At 39.5% G+C, this 20,835-nt stretch overlaps 1 protein-coding gene across 1 annotated transcript in view; it reads right to left on the bottom strand.

Annotated features, from left to right (window-relative positions):
- kalrna (kalirin RhoGEF kinase a) overlaps positions 1-20,835 on the bottom strand; it is a 170,349-nt gene that overhangs the window by 77,147 nt on the left and 72,367 nt on the right. The window contains exons 15-21 of the mRNA XM_059343329.1: positions 9,394-9,585; positions 8,969-9,138; positions 7,892-8,066; positions 6,266-6,521; positions 4,716-4,882; positions 1,889-2,008; positions 44-112 (exon numbers count right to left, since the gene is read on the bottom strand). Coding sequence (XP_059199312.1) covers positions 44-112; positions 1,889-2,008; positions 4,716-4,882; positions 6,266-6,521; positions 7,892-8,066; positions 8,969-9,138; positions 9,394-9,585 — 1,149 coding nt within the window. The remainder of the gene's footprint in view (positions 1-43; positions 113-1,888; positions 2,009-4,715; positions 4,883-6,265; positions 6,522-7,891; positions 8,067-8,968; positions 9,139-9,393; positions 9,586-20,835) is intronic.

The following is a 20,835-nucleotide window of genomic DNA, read 5'->3' on the forward strand; positions in this document are numbered from 1 at the left end:
TAATAAATAATAAAACAAAGAGTTGTAAAAAGCACGCATTTACCTCAGCTTTCTGCTGGACTTGCAGAGCGCTCTGATGTGTCTTCTGGAGAGAGTTAGCATGGAAGAGAGACTGAAAGAGGGGAGGGGGAGGAGGAGGAGAGGAAGTATAGTTAGTATCAATTAAAATCACTGACTCATTAGTTGAACTCAGCTTTAAAGGTTCCCTGTGGAGTCTTTGGCCACTATTAACATCACAGAGCAATGTTTTTAAGCTTTGAGTCCCTGATTTGCTTGCAACAACAAATTATTTCACTTAACTACAGGTAACAACCCACTAATGCAGAAAGAAAAGCAGTAAAGAAGAAGACTGCAAGCTTGTTAACATGGAGGTAAATCATGTAGGTTTAAAACTTTGAAGGAATACTAGCTTTGCGAATGGTTTTGAAGAAGAAAAAGCACTCTACACAAGGTGACCTCAAGGACACACACAACATGTTTTGGTGAATAACACTGAATGTTAACAGACAAGAGAACTCCCCAGGCCATCTTTAAAGTGTAAAGTAGGTCAAAAAAAGATGTAAATTTGCAAGTTTATCAGACCATAGCAGGAGTCTGCACCAAACAGCTTCTCTACCATCTTGCCTTACTGGGACTTTTGCAGATTCTACTAACAGCTTTGTGTCGTTGCAGAGTGTGTATGCAGATGAACAGCTTTTAGCTTCCCTCCATGTTGCCAGCGCCCGGAGCCCCCAGCTCATTTGTCCCATCACCCTGCACAGTTTTGTCTGCAAATGAGCAGCGAGCTCTGGGCTCTAGCAATGTGGCAATATTTTTTTGTACGAATAGTTCTTGCCCCAGTACCTCTTTTAATATCAAGTACAACATATTTTATAGGAGTATCACTCTACAGACCTTGTTGTGAGCAGTTACATGAAACTTCTCACAACATGGTCTGTAGATTCTCTTGACGAAGTGGGTCATGATTTCTGGAAAGAGACGTTGCTGAAGAAGAAATGTATTTAGATTTCTGATCTGGGGATGAACTGTCTCTATATTAAGGCTTAAATATTAGTATGTTTTTGGGGGAGTCTCCTTGAATGAAAGCTGTCGAAGCCAATCACAGTCAGTTGCTGATCCCATTCCAGCTACAAAAACGCTCTGTCTCCTCCGCCCAAATGTAACTGCCAAAAATTGCAGCGAGAGCAAAATCATATTTTAAAGGTTACGTCACAGTCTGCATCCTTTCTTTTTTTACAGTCAACATCCTGCTCAAACATGGAGGCTGTAAAATTCCAATGCAGGAATTTCATTATTCGTACGCGCTTGTGTGTGTGTGTGTGTGTGTGTATAAGCTACTAGCGAAGACAGTGTTGCATCAGCCTGATCAACCACACACACACACACACACACACACACACACACACACACACTTTGGCCCAGACCCAACATGTGTGTTCTGGCCTGGTTTCTGCTCCTGTGGAACTCTGATTAGTGTGTGTGTGTGTGTGTGTGTGTGTGTGTGTGTGTGTGTGTGTGTGTGTGTGTGTGTGTGTGAAATACAGTGCTGACCAAGGGGCTTTTACCCCTGTGAGTGCTAACACACAATTTTGGAGTCAGCTTTTTAAAGCACCACACAAAATAACACATACACACACAAATGCACATATATATGCATTTGTGCTTGTGTGTGTTAGCATCTGTTACTCCTCAAAATCAATGCAGAATCAAATGATTATTGAGTCAGGCCCAGAGCAAACACAGATGGCAAAGAGTGTGGGTGTGTGTGAGCGTGCCCCCTTCTTCTGCTACCAGTCAAACCAACGCACACTGAAATAATTATTACTAAAGTACAGTAAGCCTGGTTTGAGCAGCAATAATTAGGACGTGTGTGTGAGTGAGTGTGTACCTCTATAGCCATCTGGAACTGCTCATGCTCCCTCTGCAGCTGCTCGGCCTCAGACAGAGAGCTGGCGTTCACCATGCTGGCGTTCAACATGGACTCGCCATTACGAATCCAACCCAACACCTAGAGGAAGGGGGGGGGGGGGGGGGGGGGGATTAATATATAGATGAAAAGTCCAAATCATTATGAAATACAGAACTGCGATTCTTAAAATTAGAGGACACTTATGTGCATCAATGATGTGGGAGGAAAATCTTCTCCTTAAGTTGGGCCAGTATAAAAATGTACAAACCAGTTTAATTTTAGGACAAATGAGTAGCATGTTCCTGCATTACTGGAGGCTTCAGTTTCAGGACTGCACTTCTAGGACCCTAGTTTTTTCGTGACACTTCCCATCATTGTTAGGTGACCTGAAACCACTACGGCGCTGCAGTCTCTCGTTCTGCAGGAGCATATTTTAAAAACCATACCGGAATTGGAAATTGTATCACTAAATGTCTTACTTGGCTAGTCCAGAGTGGAACATGATGAGACTGAGAGAGCCCATCAATGAGGGTGAAGCTACTCCAGTCCACTTGGTGGTGGTAATGCACCTCAAAGCCAGAGGCTCAATTTCTTCAACTACTTTAAATCCAAAATGTTTCCATATTGGCACTGTTTCTATTTTCTTTGAGGGTTACTCTGCCACATTTTGTGTCATCACAAGAAACACACAAGAAAACATATGAACCCTCAAATAAATAAACACAATGTGCACCCTGAATGTTCAGTGTTACGGTGAAACTTTTCTTTTGTAAATATACACTCTTACATGTCTGATAAGAGTGAGTAAATGTAATAAAGTGTGAAAAAAAAGGACTAAACATGGTGTTGCAAAGAGCAACATGATGTGGACACAGCAGCTTGTTGGTGTGCAGGATTTAGCAGCACAAATGTATCTGCAAATAAATGTGTCACAACATGATGAAAGTATTTTAGATTTAGGAAGATTAGCTTCAGTGTCCAATGACTTCAGTCTTTGTCTCCCTTTTCAGAAAATGTAATTAGGGCCCAAGCAGGCAACGACCTGCGAGGTCCCTATTGTATTTCGAATGATTATTTTTTTCTTCTTCCCAAATGATCGCATTTTTCACTGCCTGAACATACCCCAAAACTCATGAAACTTTAAATATAAGTCACACCTGGCGAAAAAGTTTATAATCTATTGTCATCCTGAATTTCCACCAATAGGTGGCGCTATAATAAAGGTAAGTGCGTTTTGGCTGATAACTCCCACATACTTTATCACACATTGAAAAATCTTATATCCACGCATTCACTGAGTTGTGCTGAATCTTGTGATAAAGGCCACGCCCATTTTCGCCTAAAGTTTTCCTCCTAGGCAATTTCATCGTTTTGCACCAAACTTTGCACACAGCATCTATGGACCCTCATAAGAAAAAGTTATTAAAATAATTTTGATAACCCAAAGAATACTCAAGTTATTAAATAACAACTTCCTGCAGGTGGCGCTATTTTCAACACAAAACACAAAGTGTTACATATCTCCACATTGGTGTGTCTGAATGACATGAAACTCAAGATCCTATTTCCCCATGAGCCCCTGAGGCTCTGTGCAAAATTTTGGCTGATGACCACTATAACACTTAAGGCAATGAAATTCATATTGGTGGTATAGACTGGCCCCTGTAACGCACACACCCCAACGGCAGCATGCCCTGACACGCGTGTACTGCGTGGGCCCGTTCAGTACTGCTTGCAGTCCTAGTTTTTTAATTGCTTTTTCTCCCAGATAATATAAAGAAGAGAGGGTCAGACGAGATGTATAATTTACTAAAGTTTACTTGATCATCTGTCTGCCAGTACACAAAACACTTTCTGCATTCCAATCTTCATCAGTGTGTAAAAATGCACTGGTACAATCCCTTCTTAAGAAAGCCAGGTGTGTTTAGCGGTAAATCAATCACCAATCACTGACTTCACTTAGAATGGACCACATGTTTAGGACAGTTTTGGGAGGATAAATGTCCCGCAAAAGGTTTTTTTACTAATGTACAGTAGATGGCAGCATAGCCTGCCTGAGGTAAAGAGGAAGCCCTTCACACTTTGAAAGAGGTCAATTAAACCACATTTCAAACTGTAATGAAAACAAATAACCCATTATTATTTCTCATAGTTAAATAATATTACATACAAGATATTATTCCATACTTGACGTAAATTGTGCCCACAATTACTGTAAGTCAGCTATGCTCTTCGCTGTACTGTGGCTGCCAGTAAGTGTTTGTATGCAGCAGGTCTGTGACCTGGAGAATTTTAAAGGGCAGACTGGAGTAAAAAGCGAGGGGAGTAGAAGTGTGTGTTTGTGTTTGTGTGTGTGTGTTATTAGCACATTGCCATAAACCTCATAAATTATTCAGCTGTATCCATCTGCAGCAGCAGCGTGCTTCCTGTCTCAACACACAGCATTTTCATATTCACATCTGCAGGAGCGTCTCCACAAACCGAGAGGAAGAGCTGGGTGTTGTTCATGTCATCTCTCCAACATGGGAGAGTCATCCCGAAATTTCATTCAGTTTATCTACATATTTTTCTATGAATAAAAGCCAGTCCACCTTGCTCCGTTAAAGAACAAAATATTTTTTTTGGCTCAGGATCCAAAACAATCCTCAGATATATGCATTTTCAGCAAAAAAAAATTCTAATTTCTCTGGAAGAAAGTCAAATTTGTGGTAATAAATCATGGCTCCAAAGCGATATTGACAAAATGTATTAGTAGTGCCCAGTGAGTATTGCTTCAGTCTGTTCAGTGCCTGGAGCTGCCGTTTACCTGTTTGACCTCGGCCTGTAGGTGGCGCAGCTGCAGGATTTGCTCCAGCCGCGTGTGTGTGTGCTGTGCGTTTAGCTCCACCTCCTGCTGCTTCTCATGGAGGAACTCCAGCAGCTCCTGGACCTGAGAGGCCAAGTCCATGTCCTTCTCCCCTGTCAGCTCAATCCCTGACACACATACACACAGAAACACACATACACATTTAGCTGATATTGTAGAATTCTTCACTCATTGTCTCCCGAAAATGGTGTTTCCCCTTCAATCAAGGATGAGGGAATGTGTGCTGATGTTGTGGATGATCTCTATCACATTAACTCTAATTCCCCTGCAGGGTTGAGCACCAGCACACAACCCACTAAAATTTCAAACCATTTAACAGACGTTTAAATTACTTTTTTTATGTTTTATATTCTAAATCTTAATGCAAAGCTTGGCTGAACGGATCCAGCAGTGTACTGGACATATTGACATATCGTCTAATCTCACTCTCATAAAGAAATAAACTTTCAGTTTTATAGATTCAACTCAACTCCTAAACGTATTAAATAATGAGCCCTATCTAACCACTCCTCCTACTTCTTTAATATTGATGGGAATGATTCTAATTTAATGCAGAAGAAAACATGAAAGGAAGAACATCCTGAAAAAATATTTTAAGGAAACGGAAATCTTTTTTCAAGATGATACAGTAGAGACTGAATGATTGCCTCTGTGCTTTCTAGTTTCATAAAATATTGATTAGAATATTGATTTGATATTTGTACTGAGTCTGTAGAGTCAGTTAAGTATTAATGCCCTACTCCACCAGTGGCATTTTAAAGAGAGAGTGATTGTGTGTGTGTGTGTGTGTGTGTGTGTGTGTGTGTGTGTGGTGGCTGAGAGAGGTTTATCACTCCAGGGGGCATTGTGACTGAGGCAGTGACCTCCACATAAACACAAACGCCACACACAGTAAGAGGATTGTGCTGTGACGATTTTTTAACCTAATTCTCTGCCTGTTCCACACAACACGATTTTTCTTTGGGGATCACGGTTCACAGTGCTGCCAAAAGCATCCGGGCTCCCTCTCAGCTTCAGTGTACAGTGGGCAACTGCAAATCCAGATGTGAGCCCGGCTCAGTGGGCAATAGGATCAAGTCTGAAACGCAGTGTGAATGCAAATACATCCCTTAAAGCGATAAAGAATAAGACTGCCTCATGGTAGTTTACATACAGCACAACAAACCTCCCAAACAGTTTATTTAAGGGTTTAAAGTTTAAGTATTAGGGATCAACAGCACTCTCTGGCTGCAACTCTGCTCCTCTTTTCTATTCAGCAAAGCTCACAATGGCTCACTTGGGAAGCACGTTAGATGCATAATGATGCCAGGTGTGAACAAAACACAAGGGTACTGTGGGAAATTATCCCTGGGAGCTCATTTTAGAGCAAACAACAGGGCTTTACTGTCCTTTGCTTCTTTCTTTTGTATTCCTCTGAATCTCCTTTCTCTCTATCAACCTCTTCACTCTTTGAAAATTGGTGGGCAAAGGTGTGATTGTGTACTTTTTACCTGAAGCCTGGACTTCCATGATGTACTGGTGCAGGTCTTGACCCTGCTGCATCACTTCATAGGTCATGTTGTTCATGGCCGCTTTCCTCTCAGCGTGTCGTTTCAGCCGCTGCTCTGCCAGGCCGATGTCCTCCGCGCCACTGGAAGAGGAGGCGCCGCCTCCCCCGCTGCTGCTGCCGCTGCTAGCGCCTGATCGGCTGGCATCGTTCAGCTGACGCGATAGATCCTCGTTCCAGGCGTCCAGCTCCGCTGTGACCTGCAGGAACAGAAGAAATGTGGGATCAGAAGACACATGGCGGCACTGTTAACAACACGACGAGCCAAAAGCCTGTGGGTGCCATTGTTGTTTTTCTATGATGTGTCTACCAACATTGGCTCCAATTAGCTCTAATTAGTGGCTGTTGTGCCAATTGGGCATGATGAATCAGTAGTGTAGGCAGGAAGAGAGAGGTATGAGCTGTGTTACTAGGTGCTCAGCTGAGCAAATCAGTGATTTCACACTAATTTTTCACCTCTGACTTTTCTTTTCTTCATCCACAGACCAGACTGACGACTGAGGACATAACTTTGCAGTGGCAGCTTTTAAAAAACATATTCTAAGGTATCTCAGGTGTGTTGTGAACATATTACAATACTGTTTCAATGGTCTCTTAATATTTACTTGTTTTGTTTGTCTTTTTCTGATGTTTGAATTGATTATAGCAGCTGATAGCAGAGTGATTTATGGTCTGATTCAAAGAAGATATTGCTCTGATGATATTGTACAGTGCTTACAACCATAAAGTTTTGAAGTCTATTTGCAATTTGACCTTTTTGAGTCAAAATGCAATTATCAATGTGGTATAAATGTTACCTTCACACCAACAACTCAGAATAATACAACAATGGCAGAGAGAAAAAGAAAAATATCGACTTTGGATGGCGAGCTGCAGGTTCTGAGTGACAAGGTGCAGATGCAATCCTCAAAACTTAAGGCAAGGAATTTAAAGGTGACAGAGATAAACTATATTTGGGATTTAATATTACATTTTGTTAGTGCCTTCGTCTGGCTACCATCACAGCATTATCACTAGTAAGTCTGTGCGGGACAACCCATTCTACATGTACTTCAGTTACCACCAACTGTCTGAAGACATGGATATTTTCACTGCGACTGCATGTGGCCATTAGTGCTGATCTTTGTGAATGGGACTGTTTTTGCAGTGGAGCTCACTTACATAGAAAGAGGCTAATTTGGCACTAAATGTGTGCATATTACCAAATTTAAGTACATGCAAATAGCACAGGAGCACTGAGATGCTTTTTGCTTGGCAGCACAGTTAGGAGTGCAGTTCAACCTTGATACTGGCATGCTGACCATCAGCTTCGGCTGCAGTCTTTGGTGTGTAGAAGTGCCACAGTGCTACATATGTAACAGAAGAAGTGAAGCAATGTGAGGCAAATAAAAGTTTGGTTAGACTGGTGTCAGACTTAGAACAACAGGAGAGCGAGAGCAGAGCTCTGCTCTACTTCACAGCAGCTCCTCAATGAGCTGCATTTTAAAAAGCTGAGAAAGTGTAACCGTCAGAATCAAACCTGTGTGAGCTCACTTTAATGCTCAACAAACACACACCCTCACTCTGTTACCTCTATAGTGTACTGCTCGAATATGCGTAGCTGGAGGAAGATGTCCAGCTTGATTTTGCGTTCGTGGAACAGCTCCTCCATCTGGCCCTGGGCCTCGTCCAGCTGCTGCAGCACCCCCTGGATGTGTGCGATAGAACTGCAGTGTGGCGTCTTATTGGTCGACATGGCAGCATCTCTGTTGAAAACAGACATAGACGTTATAACATATAGACCCGAAACACAAGACAACACGAGAGGAACCTGTATCACTGTTAAAGAAAGGTAGGCACATATGCTGCATATTTTTGACATGATCTAAATATGTTTTCATATACTGATTGATGTTAGATCACATTTAGATCATATTATTGATGTTTTCATGTTTTAACCCTCTGAACCGCAAAAAGCAGTTTCAGGGAGTTTTTGCTCTATTTATATTTTAGTCACTGTTTCCTTGTATTTCACTGCAAAATATAAAATATATATAAAATATAAAAGTCCTGCAGCTCTCACTATCATGGCTAGAATTGGGAACAACTGAAAAATCTATTTGTGCAGTTTGACACAGTAATAATTTTATAAATCATTAAAAAAGAAAAAAATGCAAGTTAAATTTCTCTGATAAATTATTATTTAGAAGTTGGACTAAAATGAAATGTATATATACAACACTTTTATAAGTTGAACATTTAATGTTTTAACAATATCTAGGTATATTTTTTTGTTTTACACCAAACACAGAAACACAACAAACTATATTTCAATACCTCTAAGCAGATTACTGTATGAACCAGCCAGCATTCACACTCCAGCTGGTAAAGTTACATCCCAGTACTTTCCCTCACATGCAGCATTGTTTTATTTTCCAAATAAGAGTAAGAGGAGGAAAAGCATTTTACAGTAAATTTGGTAATTACTATTCTTAATCTTACCTGAGTGGCTGCATGAATTTGACTTTTTAATCACGTTTAAGGATCAATCCTATTACCTGAGCTGCTGTATTCATCCTTTTCCCCTTTAATAACATTATAAATATTAATATCATTACCTGAGCCTCTCGAACACCATCATGAATAATTATAGGACTTTTATTATTACCTGAGCTGCTGTATTAATTCCTCTCCCTCTTTAATCACATTGAGCGTTGCCTCCAGTGTGGCGGTCTGCTGCTGCTGAAACTGCTGGATCAGAGTCTGAACTGAGTCCACCGAGTCGCAGCACACCTCGTCCAGCAGCTGCTTCTGTAGCTCCTCCATCCACGACCACAGCTGGACGACAGACGGACAGATGTGTGATTAATCCATGAGCACAGAACTGAACCGCTTCAACACTATCAGAAAATATTGAAAATAATACTAACAACAACATGACTACAGGGTGTCATAAATTGTAAAAGGGTTTGTTCAAATGGGACTAACACTCATCACATATCAGTCTCTGTCGTTAATGACGTATTAATAATTAATTGAAGCAGAACTGCCAGGCAGCAGCAGGATGTGTGAGTATGTGTTTGCGTGTCTCACCTCCTTGGTGTGTGTGTGAAAGGAGACGGACATGTCGAGCAGCAGCTTCCTGTGTTCGACTCGGCGGACGAAGTCCTGGATTCGGACTTCCAGGTGCCGGGCTGCCTTATAGATTTCCTCTGGGTCACATTCTCCTGTCTGAGCCAGTTGTTCCGCCGCCTCCAGCAGCTTGTCTGCATTAGTGTACGTGTTCTGAAAGGGAAACGAGGGACAATCATCAACATCAACAATAAAATCAATATCACTATTAGCTCAGTCTTACACCATGGCTGTGGAAAATACAGTGTGTCTGTTTCATGGATACATGATACATGGATACATGGTAGGATATTACAAACACAGTAACACAATATTTTCAGTGTAACAAGCTTCTAAGTTCAGGGATCTGGTAAAATTAAAAAAAAAATACAAAGCAAGAAATAACTTACTTCCAGGTAACATACAAAAAAATTCCTCAGACAGAGAGGGCGGTGATTATTCATGAGGGAATTTTAATTTATTAATTTATAAAAAAATATTGTTTTCACTACGAAAAGTATGTGTATTTCAATTTGGGGGAGTTTTTGAAATACTTTGGATACAGAACTTGCTGTAAGCAAAGTGCAAATATTAATCAAATAAAGAAGATGGACAAAATAATATTTTTAGTAGACATAGGAGGGGGGGTTAATAAAATGAGTGGTTTAGGAAGTTATGTCTAATTAATAATGAGTGGATAATTTTGTTTTATACAACAGAATTGAGATAAGATGTTTATGAGTTGTATACATGATAAATATTGAGTTAAAAATTGTTTTAAGTTATGGACAAGGGGGAGACTATATAAGTGAATTGTTCTTCCTAAATGAAATATTTATTTATGTTGATTATTCATGTTGGTTATGAAAATTTGTATATTGAAAATGTCATGTTTACTGTTTAGTTCATTTCAAAAAGGTAATCTCAGCTGTCATCATAATGATAATTATTTACCATTATCGTTATTGTTAGTTATATAATTTATTATAAAATTCCCTTAATTTATAATCACAATTATAATATAAGTTTTTACACTAACAATAATACTTAGGAATAGGAATTAGGAATATGTTCTGTGTCACGACTAATTGAATCAAATCTATACAAACACAACTGCAGAGTCACAGTCAGTCAGGTCACATTAGATTCTCATATTAATTTAATTTCCTGTAAATCAACAGTGTGAGCTTTCCTGTTACCACCTCTGTCTTCACCATAAAGGGACTAAATCCTGTCTGAGTGTTAAAGCTCTCTGCATTCACCAGGAGGACAAAATGGATTAGTGTCGGTCTATTCTGGTAAGTATGAGAGATTATCACTGGAATATTTCACTTCAGGAAATAAATTACATATTTTGGGGGGCTGGATGCCGGGGGTGTGTGGCACAAGAGTGAGAATAAAAATGTTGCATTATGATCCCAATTATTGAAGAATCTGAGTTTAGGTGAAAGCTTACTGTCTGGATAGTCTGCAGTTTAGAGGGATTAGTCAGAAGATAAAGATTATAATTTACAGGAGATTATTATTCTTTTCTGCATGACTGGTTTGGTTCAGGATGAGGATTACAGCAGGAGATGAAGCAGAATCATCCCAGTCACCTGGAGATGCTGTAGGAGACCGAACCGGACTATGGAAGAAACTAATTAATGATGAAGAAATGAATAAAGATGATGGAGAAAATAAACGGAACAAACTAACTAAGAAAGAAATTGATAAAATATACCATTGAACCATCCGGGAAAACAAAATTAGCTGATGTTGAGGCGTTTTATAGGAACAGAATAAAGTTCCTTTGAGCCCTGGTGCTTTGGGGTGGAGATAAAAATAGAAAACTTACTAATTAGGCAAATAAATCACAGAATTATTTTAGTTTCCCCACTTACTTTTCGTGACTGAGTATCTACGGCCGCTTTTTGTGTATAAACTACCAGTCCAGCGTTCAGACTCAAAGCAGTTCTAACCTGTAAATTTATTTTTTCCCACCAATCAGACTTAGAGACAAGAAACTAGAGCACTACTAATAATACCACTTCTCACCACTAACTCTATACCACTAACCTTCCTTGCTTAAACACCCTATCATCACAACATACTTGAAACATCTGCAACTCCATAGCAACTGCCTTGTAATGCCATAACAATATACTTCTCATTGATACGCTAAAAAACCTTACCTACCACAATAAAATCAGCTTTGCAAACCAGCAACTATCTTGTACAAACATTCTCTTTTGTAGAAAAAAGATGATTTGGCTTCAGGGCTTAAAAAGTGAAGCCGATGCAGAAGTTACCCTGCATTCTTTGTAAGGGCCTACAGAGGGCAACTCTGCAGGTTGCAAAAATAAGTCAGATTGTGTAGACGCCTATGAGAAAATGACCCTACTTCTCACTTGATTTATTACCTCAGTAAACATTTTCCTCAATCTCTAGTTTCAAGTCCTCTTCACAGCATGATGTTCATTTTGTAATTTATGGTCCCATTTAAAGTCAAATAGATGACAATGCTTTTGGATGTGGCTACATTGTGATTGACAGGTTGCAACCACTATGACACGTCATTCAGGATTGAGGCGGCATTAAAAAAAAACTTGGTGTGTTGTCTGTGTTTTAATTTGAGTTGACCCTTTCTTTCCTTCATCTCCTGGATCACAGATTACCTGACAGGAAGACCACAGTATGTCAGGTTGGGGAACTGTGTTTCTGGGACATTATTGAGCAGCACAGGGGCTCCACAAGGCACTGTTCTGGCTCCATTCCTGCTCACACTGTACACAGGGGACTTCAAATACAACTCTGAGTCCTGCCACATCCAGAAGTACTCCGACAACACTGCTATTGTGGTGTGTATCAGGAATGGACAGGAATCTGAATATAGGGATCTGATAAAAGCCTTCAGTGACTGGAGTCACAAGAACTATCTCCTACTGAACACCTCAAAGACTAAGGAAATTATCATAGATTTCTGCAGGTTCAAGCCCCCTCTTCAGCCAGTGAATACCTGTGGGGTGGACATCGAGGTGGTGCCAAGTTATAAGTATCTGGGTGTATACCTGGATAATAAGTTGGACTGGTCCCTAAACACTGACGCTCTCTACAAAAAGGGGCATAGCCGCCTCTTTTTCTTAAGGAAGCTCAGATCTCTTGACATCTGTAGTAAGATGCTGCAGATGTTTTATCAGTCTGTGGTGGTAGTCTGTTGTTTTGCTGCAGTCTGCTGGGGAGGCAGCATCAGACACAGAGATGCAAGGCAGTTGGACAGACTGGTCAAAAGAGCTGGTTCTGTGGTTGGAGCCAGGTTGGACCCACTGGAGGAGGATGTGGAGAGATGCACTGTCAAGATGTTCCAGGCCATCCTGAAATACCTGGATCATCCACTACACAAAACCTTTATGGACCAAAAAAACAGCAGTGGACGGCTCCTCTCTCTCTGTTGCAGGACGGAGAGATTCAAAAGATCCTTCGCTCCTACAGCCATCAGGCTGTCTCATTCTTCAAAAGATTCTACCAGACTAACTGAATTTCCCCTTGGGGATGAATAAAGTAATTTTGATTGATTGATTTGATTTGATTTGATTTGATTTGATTGATTTGATTTTACAGTGTGTTCATGAAACAAAGTTGTACTATTTTGTTCACCTAAAAATGTCTTGTTCAGCTCTTGGTTATACTACAAGGCACTCTGATGAGTCACCTGTTAATTTTTTCCCATAACTACATTTTGTTTTAGGCCTGTTTTCACCAGACAAGACACAAGTTCTTGTAGCTGGTGACCTAGCATATGCTATGTAACACCTAGCCCCGCCGGGCTGGTAACCACCCTATCGCCCAAATATGCTCACTTATGGCACCAACTATCAATCATCCAGTAAAGTGGCTACATCCATGTACGCTTATTGGTTTTAACATTTCCAGACACACTTTAGTTTTCCATACTGTTTTAATCCTATTTCTCTACATTAACCAGAAGCTTCATTCTATTGACAGTCTGACCTCTCGATCAACCCACCACTGTTATAGAGGAACAGGTGAAGCCGTGTCGAACCCTCCCTGGAGAAATTAAGATTTAAGGCAGCGAACAGAAACTGCAGAATGAAGGTTTTAATGAGAGTAAATGAGTTCTGGGTTTTCATTAAAGCTTTCTGTTTGATGTTTGGTTGGCTTTAGTCAAGAATAATCTAATCACATGTAGATGAAGAGAATTAAAAAAACAATAACATGCAGTAATGATGGTAAAGGGGCATTGAAATAACATATAAACTGACCCAGTTAATGTAAGTCTTGCTAAGACTTTTACTAGCAAAACACCGCAAACTGCATACAAATATTAATAGAAGGGGAAAAAGGAGAGAGGAAGAAACCGAGAGAGAGAGTTCTCTGACCCAAATATCGCTGATCCGGCAGGTTATGAAGGTTAATCCTAATCCAGAGTGTAAACATGAGATTAAACAACTACATACTCTTTATAGGATTTACACTCATTCTCTTATAGGATAATCATGTTACTGAAACTCCACTGACTGAAGAAGCCAATGATTTATCGACTGCTATGGATTCTGATTAGAAACTGTCTTATTTGATTGGCAGTGGATGTCATTGTGGTAGAATTTTGGGATTAATTGAGTTATTTTGTATATTATAAATCAGCCTTTACTGTAGTTAACTGAATAATTCAATGTATAAGTTTGACTGGAGTGAAGGTTGACTTATAATATGCAAGATCATTATTCTCAAAATTTCACCACACTTGTAAACCACGTTCTGCTTTTTTTAAGAACTAAAAAAAACCTAGTTGGCATTGGAGAGAACCTCTTGGAGAAAGTAAATTGACTGGATGAGGCGACGTTAGAGTCAGGTGGGATGTCAGTTCTATAAAACAGGACAGAACTAGAACGGCACTTGGAGAGCACAGACCTCTTCCAAGGCCAAAGGTGCAGTTAAATCCCCCTTGGTTGTTCCTAATTCCAGAGCTGGTAAGTCTTTCTCTTGACTTTGGTATATTCATGAGCCTGACATCATAATGTGGAAACATCATGGAAGCTACAGAGATGTGTTGCATTTAATTTAAACAAGCAGTTCCAGTATCCAGTAAAGGAAACTGATCAGGTGAAATGTGCACTAGGGATGTCACGATTACCCGTTTTCACGATTAATCGCAGTATTAAACTTACGATTACGATTAGTTAATCGTTAGTTGTTCTAAATACATACATACATGTTGGTACATCAGTGCAACTCGCCCAGAACAAAAATAAAGTTACACAACACCCGCGTGTCACCACTTGTGTTGCTTTGTTTTCGGTCCGTGCAGTTGCAGACGGAGGTGACAGGAGGTAAAGCATGGAAGGGGAAGAGCTATTCCCTCCGAAAAATGTGTAAAATCATCCGTGTGGGAATGTTTTGGCTACCCAAAAAATAACTAAGGTGTCATTGTTGAAGACGGTCTGCCCAGGTGTAAAACATGCCACAAAAAAGTTGCCGTTAAAACAGGCAATAGACATGTTTCAACACCTGCTGGATAACCACCCGGCGTTGTACGATAACGTAAAGGTAAATAATAACTGGGTTAAATCTAGGCGGCAATCTCCATGTCTGAGCATGGAGGCCAACCAGGAAGTGCCTTAAGCCTGCAATCCACCGAAAATTCCAGTAGGGGGTGCTAAGTTTGGCTGCAAAAAAAATCTGCCCATTCATTTCAGTGCAAAATTTGAAAACTTGTCACTTGATATATTACCTCAGAAATGTTTTTCAGGACAACACTATGGTCTCAATCGCTAGTTAAAAATGATCTTCAAGACAATTTGATATCAATAGTTCTAATAATGGCCCCATTTAGAAGAAAATAGAAGATAAAGAATCGTATGATTTGGGGCGTTTCTAGCTTTGATTGACAGGTCACTGACAAGGCGAGCCGTCACCAGGAGAGAAGCAGAGCAATGCGTATCCAAGGCAACGAGTCAATAAAGTTATATATAACGTTATATAGATATAAAAGAGGACGTTTACCGATTTGGTCTCATAACTTTGACCCTTTCACTGTATTTTCACTTAATGACAGTTCATTTGAACGTTTTGTTCAGTAAAAATGTCTTGTTCAGTGTTTGGCTGGACAAACAGACACTCCAAGGAGTCGCTGCTCAGTTTTCTGAGGTAAGAAAGATACATTTTGTTTTTTGCTAGCCAAAACTAACATCCCAGTTAATGCTCCAATTAATGCTAACATGAATTAGCAGCGGCTTCTCTCAGTCGGGTTGCCGGTGTAGAGAGGCGTGTCGTCAGTGTCGTCAGATCCCTCGCGCTCCGCCACAGTCCAAATATGGTCTGCTCTGCGTATCGGAAACAAGATGGCGACGAGTGTAACGATGAACTCGAGGCTTCTAACGGGCAGTCCACAAACCAATGGGTGACGTCACGGTGATTACGTCCATTATTTATATACAGTCTATGGTTAAATCATGTCAATTTACCTAACATAACATTGAATTGGTAGAAAATACTTAGCGTGTCATTTGCCATTAATTGTGTGCGACACTGATTCGGTATACAGTCCAACGGGACAAGTTAAGCCGCATCACGTCACGTTACATAAAGCCAAACATGTCTCATAGTAGTGAGTGAGTCGTCAAACAGTTTCAGTGTCACTGTGCAATGGCCTGTATGAGAAAAAGTAATATAATCTTCTAAAGGTCCTCAGTCAGTGAACATTTATCATTACCTCCTTTTGTTTCTGTATGTCCCAAGTCATTTATTACTCATTTATTTGTGGCAATGTAATTTAAAAATAGTGGGGCGGATTAGCTCAATATTTTACAACAATCGTTCACTTTGTGATAAAAGCATGAAATTTGGTAGATGTGTTGGTGAATATGTTTCAAACAAATCTGGATATTGGGCCACCTCAAAAGCGCCCCCTAGTGGCCGTGGCAGGCATTTGTTATACAAATAAATCAATGATGAATAAAAACTGCCCTTTTAATAATACCAACTGGTGATGAATTGTATATTGTTGGAAAGTCTGATTAGTCACCTTTACAACGAGGTACAGCTTGTAAGGATCGTGCATTCATGGAATGAGCAACGGGGCTAAACGTGTGGGTAGCACCCCCCAAAAATGTGCATCCCCTGTGTAGTGGGGCGGATTAGCTGAACAATCGTTCATTTTGTGATAAAAGCATCAATTTTGGTACACTCATTGCTGAATACATGTTTAATGAATCTGGAAATTGGGCCATCGCAAAAAAAATTCTGATGGCTGTGGCGGCCATTTTTTAAAATGGCCATTTAAAAGCGGCCATTTTCAAAAATGGCCGCCGGTGGTTACTGGCGAGGAATGCTTTGCCTACCCTACAGCTGCTGTTTCATGTTTTCAGCACCACAAATATAATTTAGAGACATGTTAAAGTGACAAAAGCTTTATTACAGTCTAATAGAAAAGAACATTAACTTTGTATAACATTTTATTAGGTCTTGATATTCCCATTCACAGGCTACGGCCTCCTCTTTGGCTTGTATTCTTCTGTTGCTCCTTAAAAAGAAAAAATAATTTTCAATATTGTATGACCTGCAACAATAAAAACAAAACACATTTAGACAGAGAAAAAAATCCTACATTTTAAAAATTCTACTAGGGTTACTTGTAGCAGGTTACTCTTTCTGGCAAAATCCTTGTTCTGAGGTGTGTGACTTAGTCAGGCGACTTAGCCAAATAAAGGGGACACGCCGGACAAAAGCACCACATTTTTTCCACATACTCTCTATCATTATAGGTTTAAATTTTTAGTAGAAGCCACTTCATCAAGATTGCGGTGATGGCAGCCATATAAAGTCTATGAGAAATGCTATATCTTCCAATCCACTTAGAAGGTCAATCTTGGTGTCAAAATATACATTTTCTGGGTCAAAGAATCATTTAAAGCTATTGAGAATATCACTATATGATTATTTGATCAAATAGATATGTTCATTTTCACTCAGACTGGGCAACTCGCTTCAAGCAGGGAATCCTGAGTTGAAAATGTTTGGAATCAATGTTCACGGGAGAGTGAGGATAAGCTGCCATGTACACTGCTCAAAAAAATCAAGGGTATGCTTTCATCTCATGTCAGATCTTGATCAACAAATTATTTACAGTGAGTCATCTAGTGATATTCTCAATAGCTTTAAATGATTCTTTGACCCAGAAAATGTAGATTTTGACACCAAGATTGACCTTCTAAGTGGCTTGGAAGATATATTGGTTCTCATAGACTTTATATGGCTGCCATCTCCGATCAGCAATCTTGATGAAGTGGCTCCTACCAAAAGTTGAAACCTTTGGTGATAGAGAGCATGTGGAAACATTTTGGTGCTTTTGTCCGGCGTGTCCCCTTTCTTCTCAAATCTGGTCCTAAGCCGCCTGACTAACTGTGATGGAGTTATAAAATATATTTAAAAAAAGAAAAAAAGAACCACATGGGCAAAGGAGACATATGACATATAGTGTATGTGTGCCTGTGTGTGTGTGTGTGTGTGTGTGCAGAGAGGGATGTCCACATTCCACAGGACATAATTTAACAGTGTCTTATTAAGCTTTCACACCCAACAGCCACTGATACATGTTCCAAGCTAACTAGCTAGCTTAAGTACCTATTTTTGCTATCTTGCTAATTTACTTTTCCGCCAAGGCCCATGATGATTGTTTTTCTCTTTAGCCTTTATGATGTTCATAGCATATTTTATTCATAATTATAACAGGTGAAATAAAATATTTAATATATATACATACCTTGATGGACAGTCCACTGCACTGCTTGTCCCAGGAAGCAAATGCTAGCTAGCTCATTTGCTAGCTAGCTCGATGGCTAGCCCGATTGTGGTGGGGCAGGAAAAATAACTGAAAGAGTGTCTAACTGGATTTTTGTTAATTTAATATGTGTATTTACATTTTTTAATTTACGTTTGTATATTTAGTTTAAATTTTTTAAATATTTTAAGAAATAATTTAAATATCTTTTGTAATTTTAACGAAGAAAATGACTGCTATGGCCACTAGGGGGCGAATTTGCGATGGCCTAATATACAGATTTGTTTGAAACATATCCACCAACACATCCACCAAATTGTGTGCTTCTATCACAAAATAAACAATTCTTGTGATTTATTAAGCTAATCCGCCCCACAGGGGATGCACATTTTTGGGGGGTGCTACCCACACGTTTAGCCCCGTTGCTCATTCCATGAATGCACGATCCTTACAAGCTGTACCTCGTTGTAAAGGTGACTAATCAGGCTTTCCAACAATATACAATTCATCACCAGTTGGTATTATTAAAAGGGCAGTTTTTATTCATCATTGATTTATTTGTATAACAAATGCCTGCCACGGCCACTAGGGGGCGCTTTTGAGGTGGCCCAATATCCAGATTTGTTTGAAACATATTCACCAACACATCTACCAAATTTCATGCTTTTATCACAAAGTGAACGATTGTTCAGCTAATCCGCCCCACTAAAAATAAAATTAAGGGACCGAAATAATAGAAACATATTTTTATCTGGCCACATAAGATTAGACAAACAAATTATTAAAATGATTGTAATAGCTTAAACATTTAGTATATATGAAATTCCCCCTGGGATTATTATAATTTTTCTTGTACTTTTTGGTTACTTTACATTGTTGCTATATTATTTTGTTATGAGAGTATCCAAAGAGGGAAATAAATAATAAATAAGACCTATAAGGATTGTTCATGTGATTTAACTTATTCATAGTAGTGTGAAATAAATCAATGCAAAAATAATTGTGATAATCTTAATATTGTGATTATTTCTCTGACAATAATCGTACCAAGAAAATCTGTAACATCCCATTGTGACATCCCTAATGTGCACCAATTTTTTAAAACAAATTTCTGACATGACGACTTATGGAAATTAATTTTTCCAATTATTCTGACACCACATGAATGCAGCACAAATGCCCTATTTTGCAATGTCAACAAAAGTAAAAAATCAGTATTGTATCTGCCCCATAATAAGGATTCAAGTCTTCTTTAGTCAATGTTACACTCTTCCACCAAGTTTCATGAAAATCGTGCCAGCAGTTTTTCCGTAATGCTGCCAAGGCCGAGAACATGACCTCCTAATGATGATATGAGAAAGGACACCATGCAGCCTGGCAGCGTGTGTCTGTTCAGGACTGTTTAACAGCAGCAGAGACCGTCAGGATTTGATGATCCTGATCACATTTAGCCTCCAAAGCAATATTCACATTCACTCACACACACACACACACACACACACACACACACACACACACACACACACACACACGCACGCACACGTCTCCTATATCAGAACATACTTGACTCTAAAACAAATTAAATCAGACAACTGACAACTTCAATAGAGAGGAACATCACACACTTTTACTACAACCAATCCACTTCAAAGCCCCTCAAGGCTTCAGCTGCATATGAAGCAATATTTCTGTAAACTCTGTGTGCTTCTTGTGAGTAAAAGCTGCATAACTTAAGTGCTTAACTTGAGGCTCTAAGCCAACAATATTGCCTGTTTACTGTGCAATTTTGGACAGAAAACTGGTGTTTGTATATAATCTATTTATATTTTACTATGGCAAATGTTCAAACCATTTCTGCTGCACACAAGCCACATTCTTATTCACATTTTTTTGTAATCTCTACTGAGAGCTTCAACATGTTGCTTTGTTATGTTTTCATCTTTATGACCAAAATTCCTGCTGCACTTCCAGTGTTTCTTCCATGATAGACTGTAGCCCTGATATTCAGGAATGGATAACATCTTCTGCAGATCCTTCAGGAAAGGCTTGTGACCATAAATGGTTACGTGGAGACATGTCTTCGTGCTTCCTGCCGCCAACAGGCATGGTGGTTTTTAAAAATTTGGGATTAATCAAGGCAAATTACTTACAGATGTTTGCAAGGCAAGCGAATAAACATTTGATAAAAACAACTACTAACTTCAAAATTGGAATTGTAGGAGGGAGGCGTTTTTATGTTATGTTGATGCTGTAAATGAGAGCTCAGAGATGGACCTGCACTGACCAAACCTGAGTTTAAACAGTGGTTTCATTTATATTTCGGGGCAAACTGCTGCTTTCAGATATCCAACCACTGTATTGGAAGCATAACATGTTAAGAATATACAGGTGTAGCTGCTTTATTGGAGTTAAAGTGCTGCTGTTTGGTGTCAGCTTAGGCTTGTCAGGATAATAACACTATCTACTTATAGTATGATATATGGACATTAGCATGATAATTGTGGTGACCTTGATCTCCTGTTGTGTTTCCATGCAGGTGTATTTACTTAATAATGTCAGCATCACTTAACTTAACTTAAGATGTTTGACAAACAGCAGGTTTTACCAACTGTTATAGAGACGCCTAAGCATGTTTTCACAGTGAA

This window comes from Centropristis striata, chromosome 10 (genome assembly GCF_030273125.1).
Source record: "Centropristis striata isolate RG_2023a ecotype Rhode Island chromosome 10, C.striata_1.0, whole genome shotgun sequence".
NCBI lineage: Eukaryota > Metazoa > Chordata > Actinopteri > Perciformes > Serranidae > Centropristis > Centropristis striata.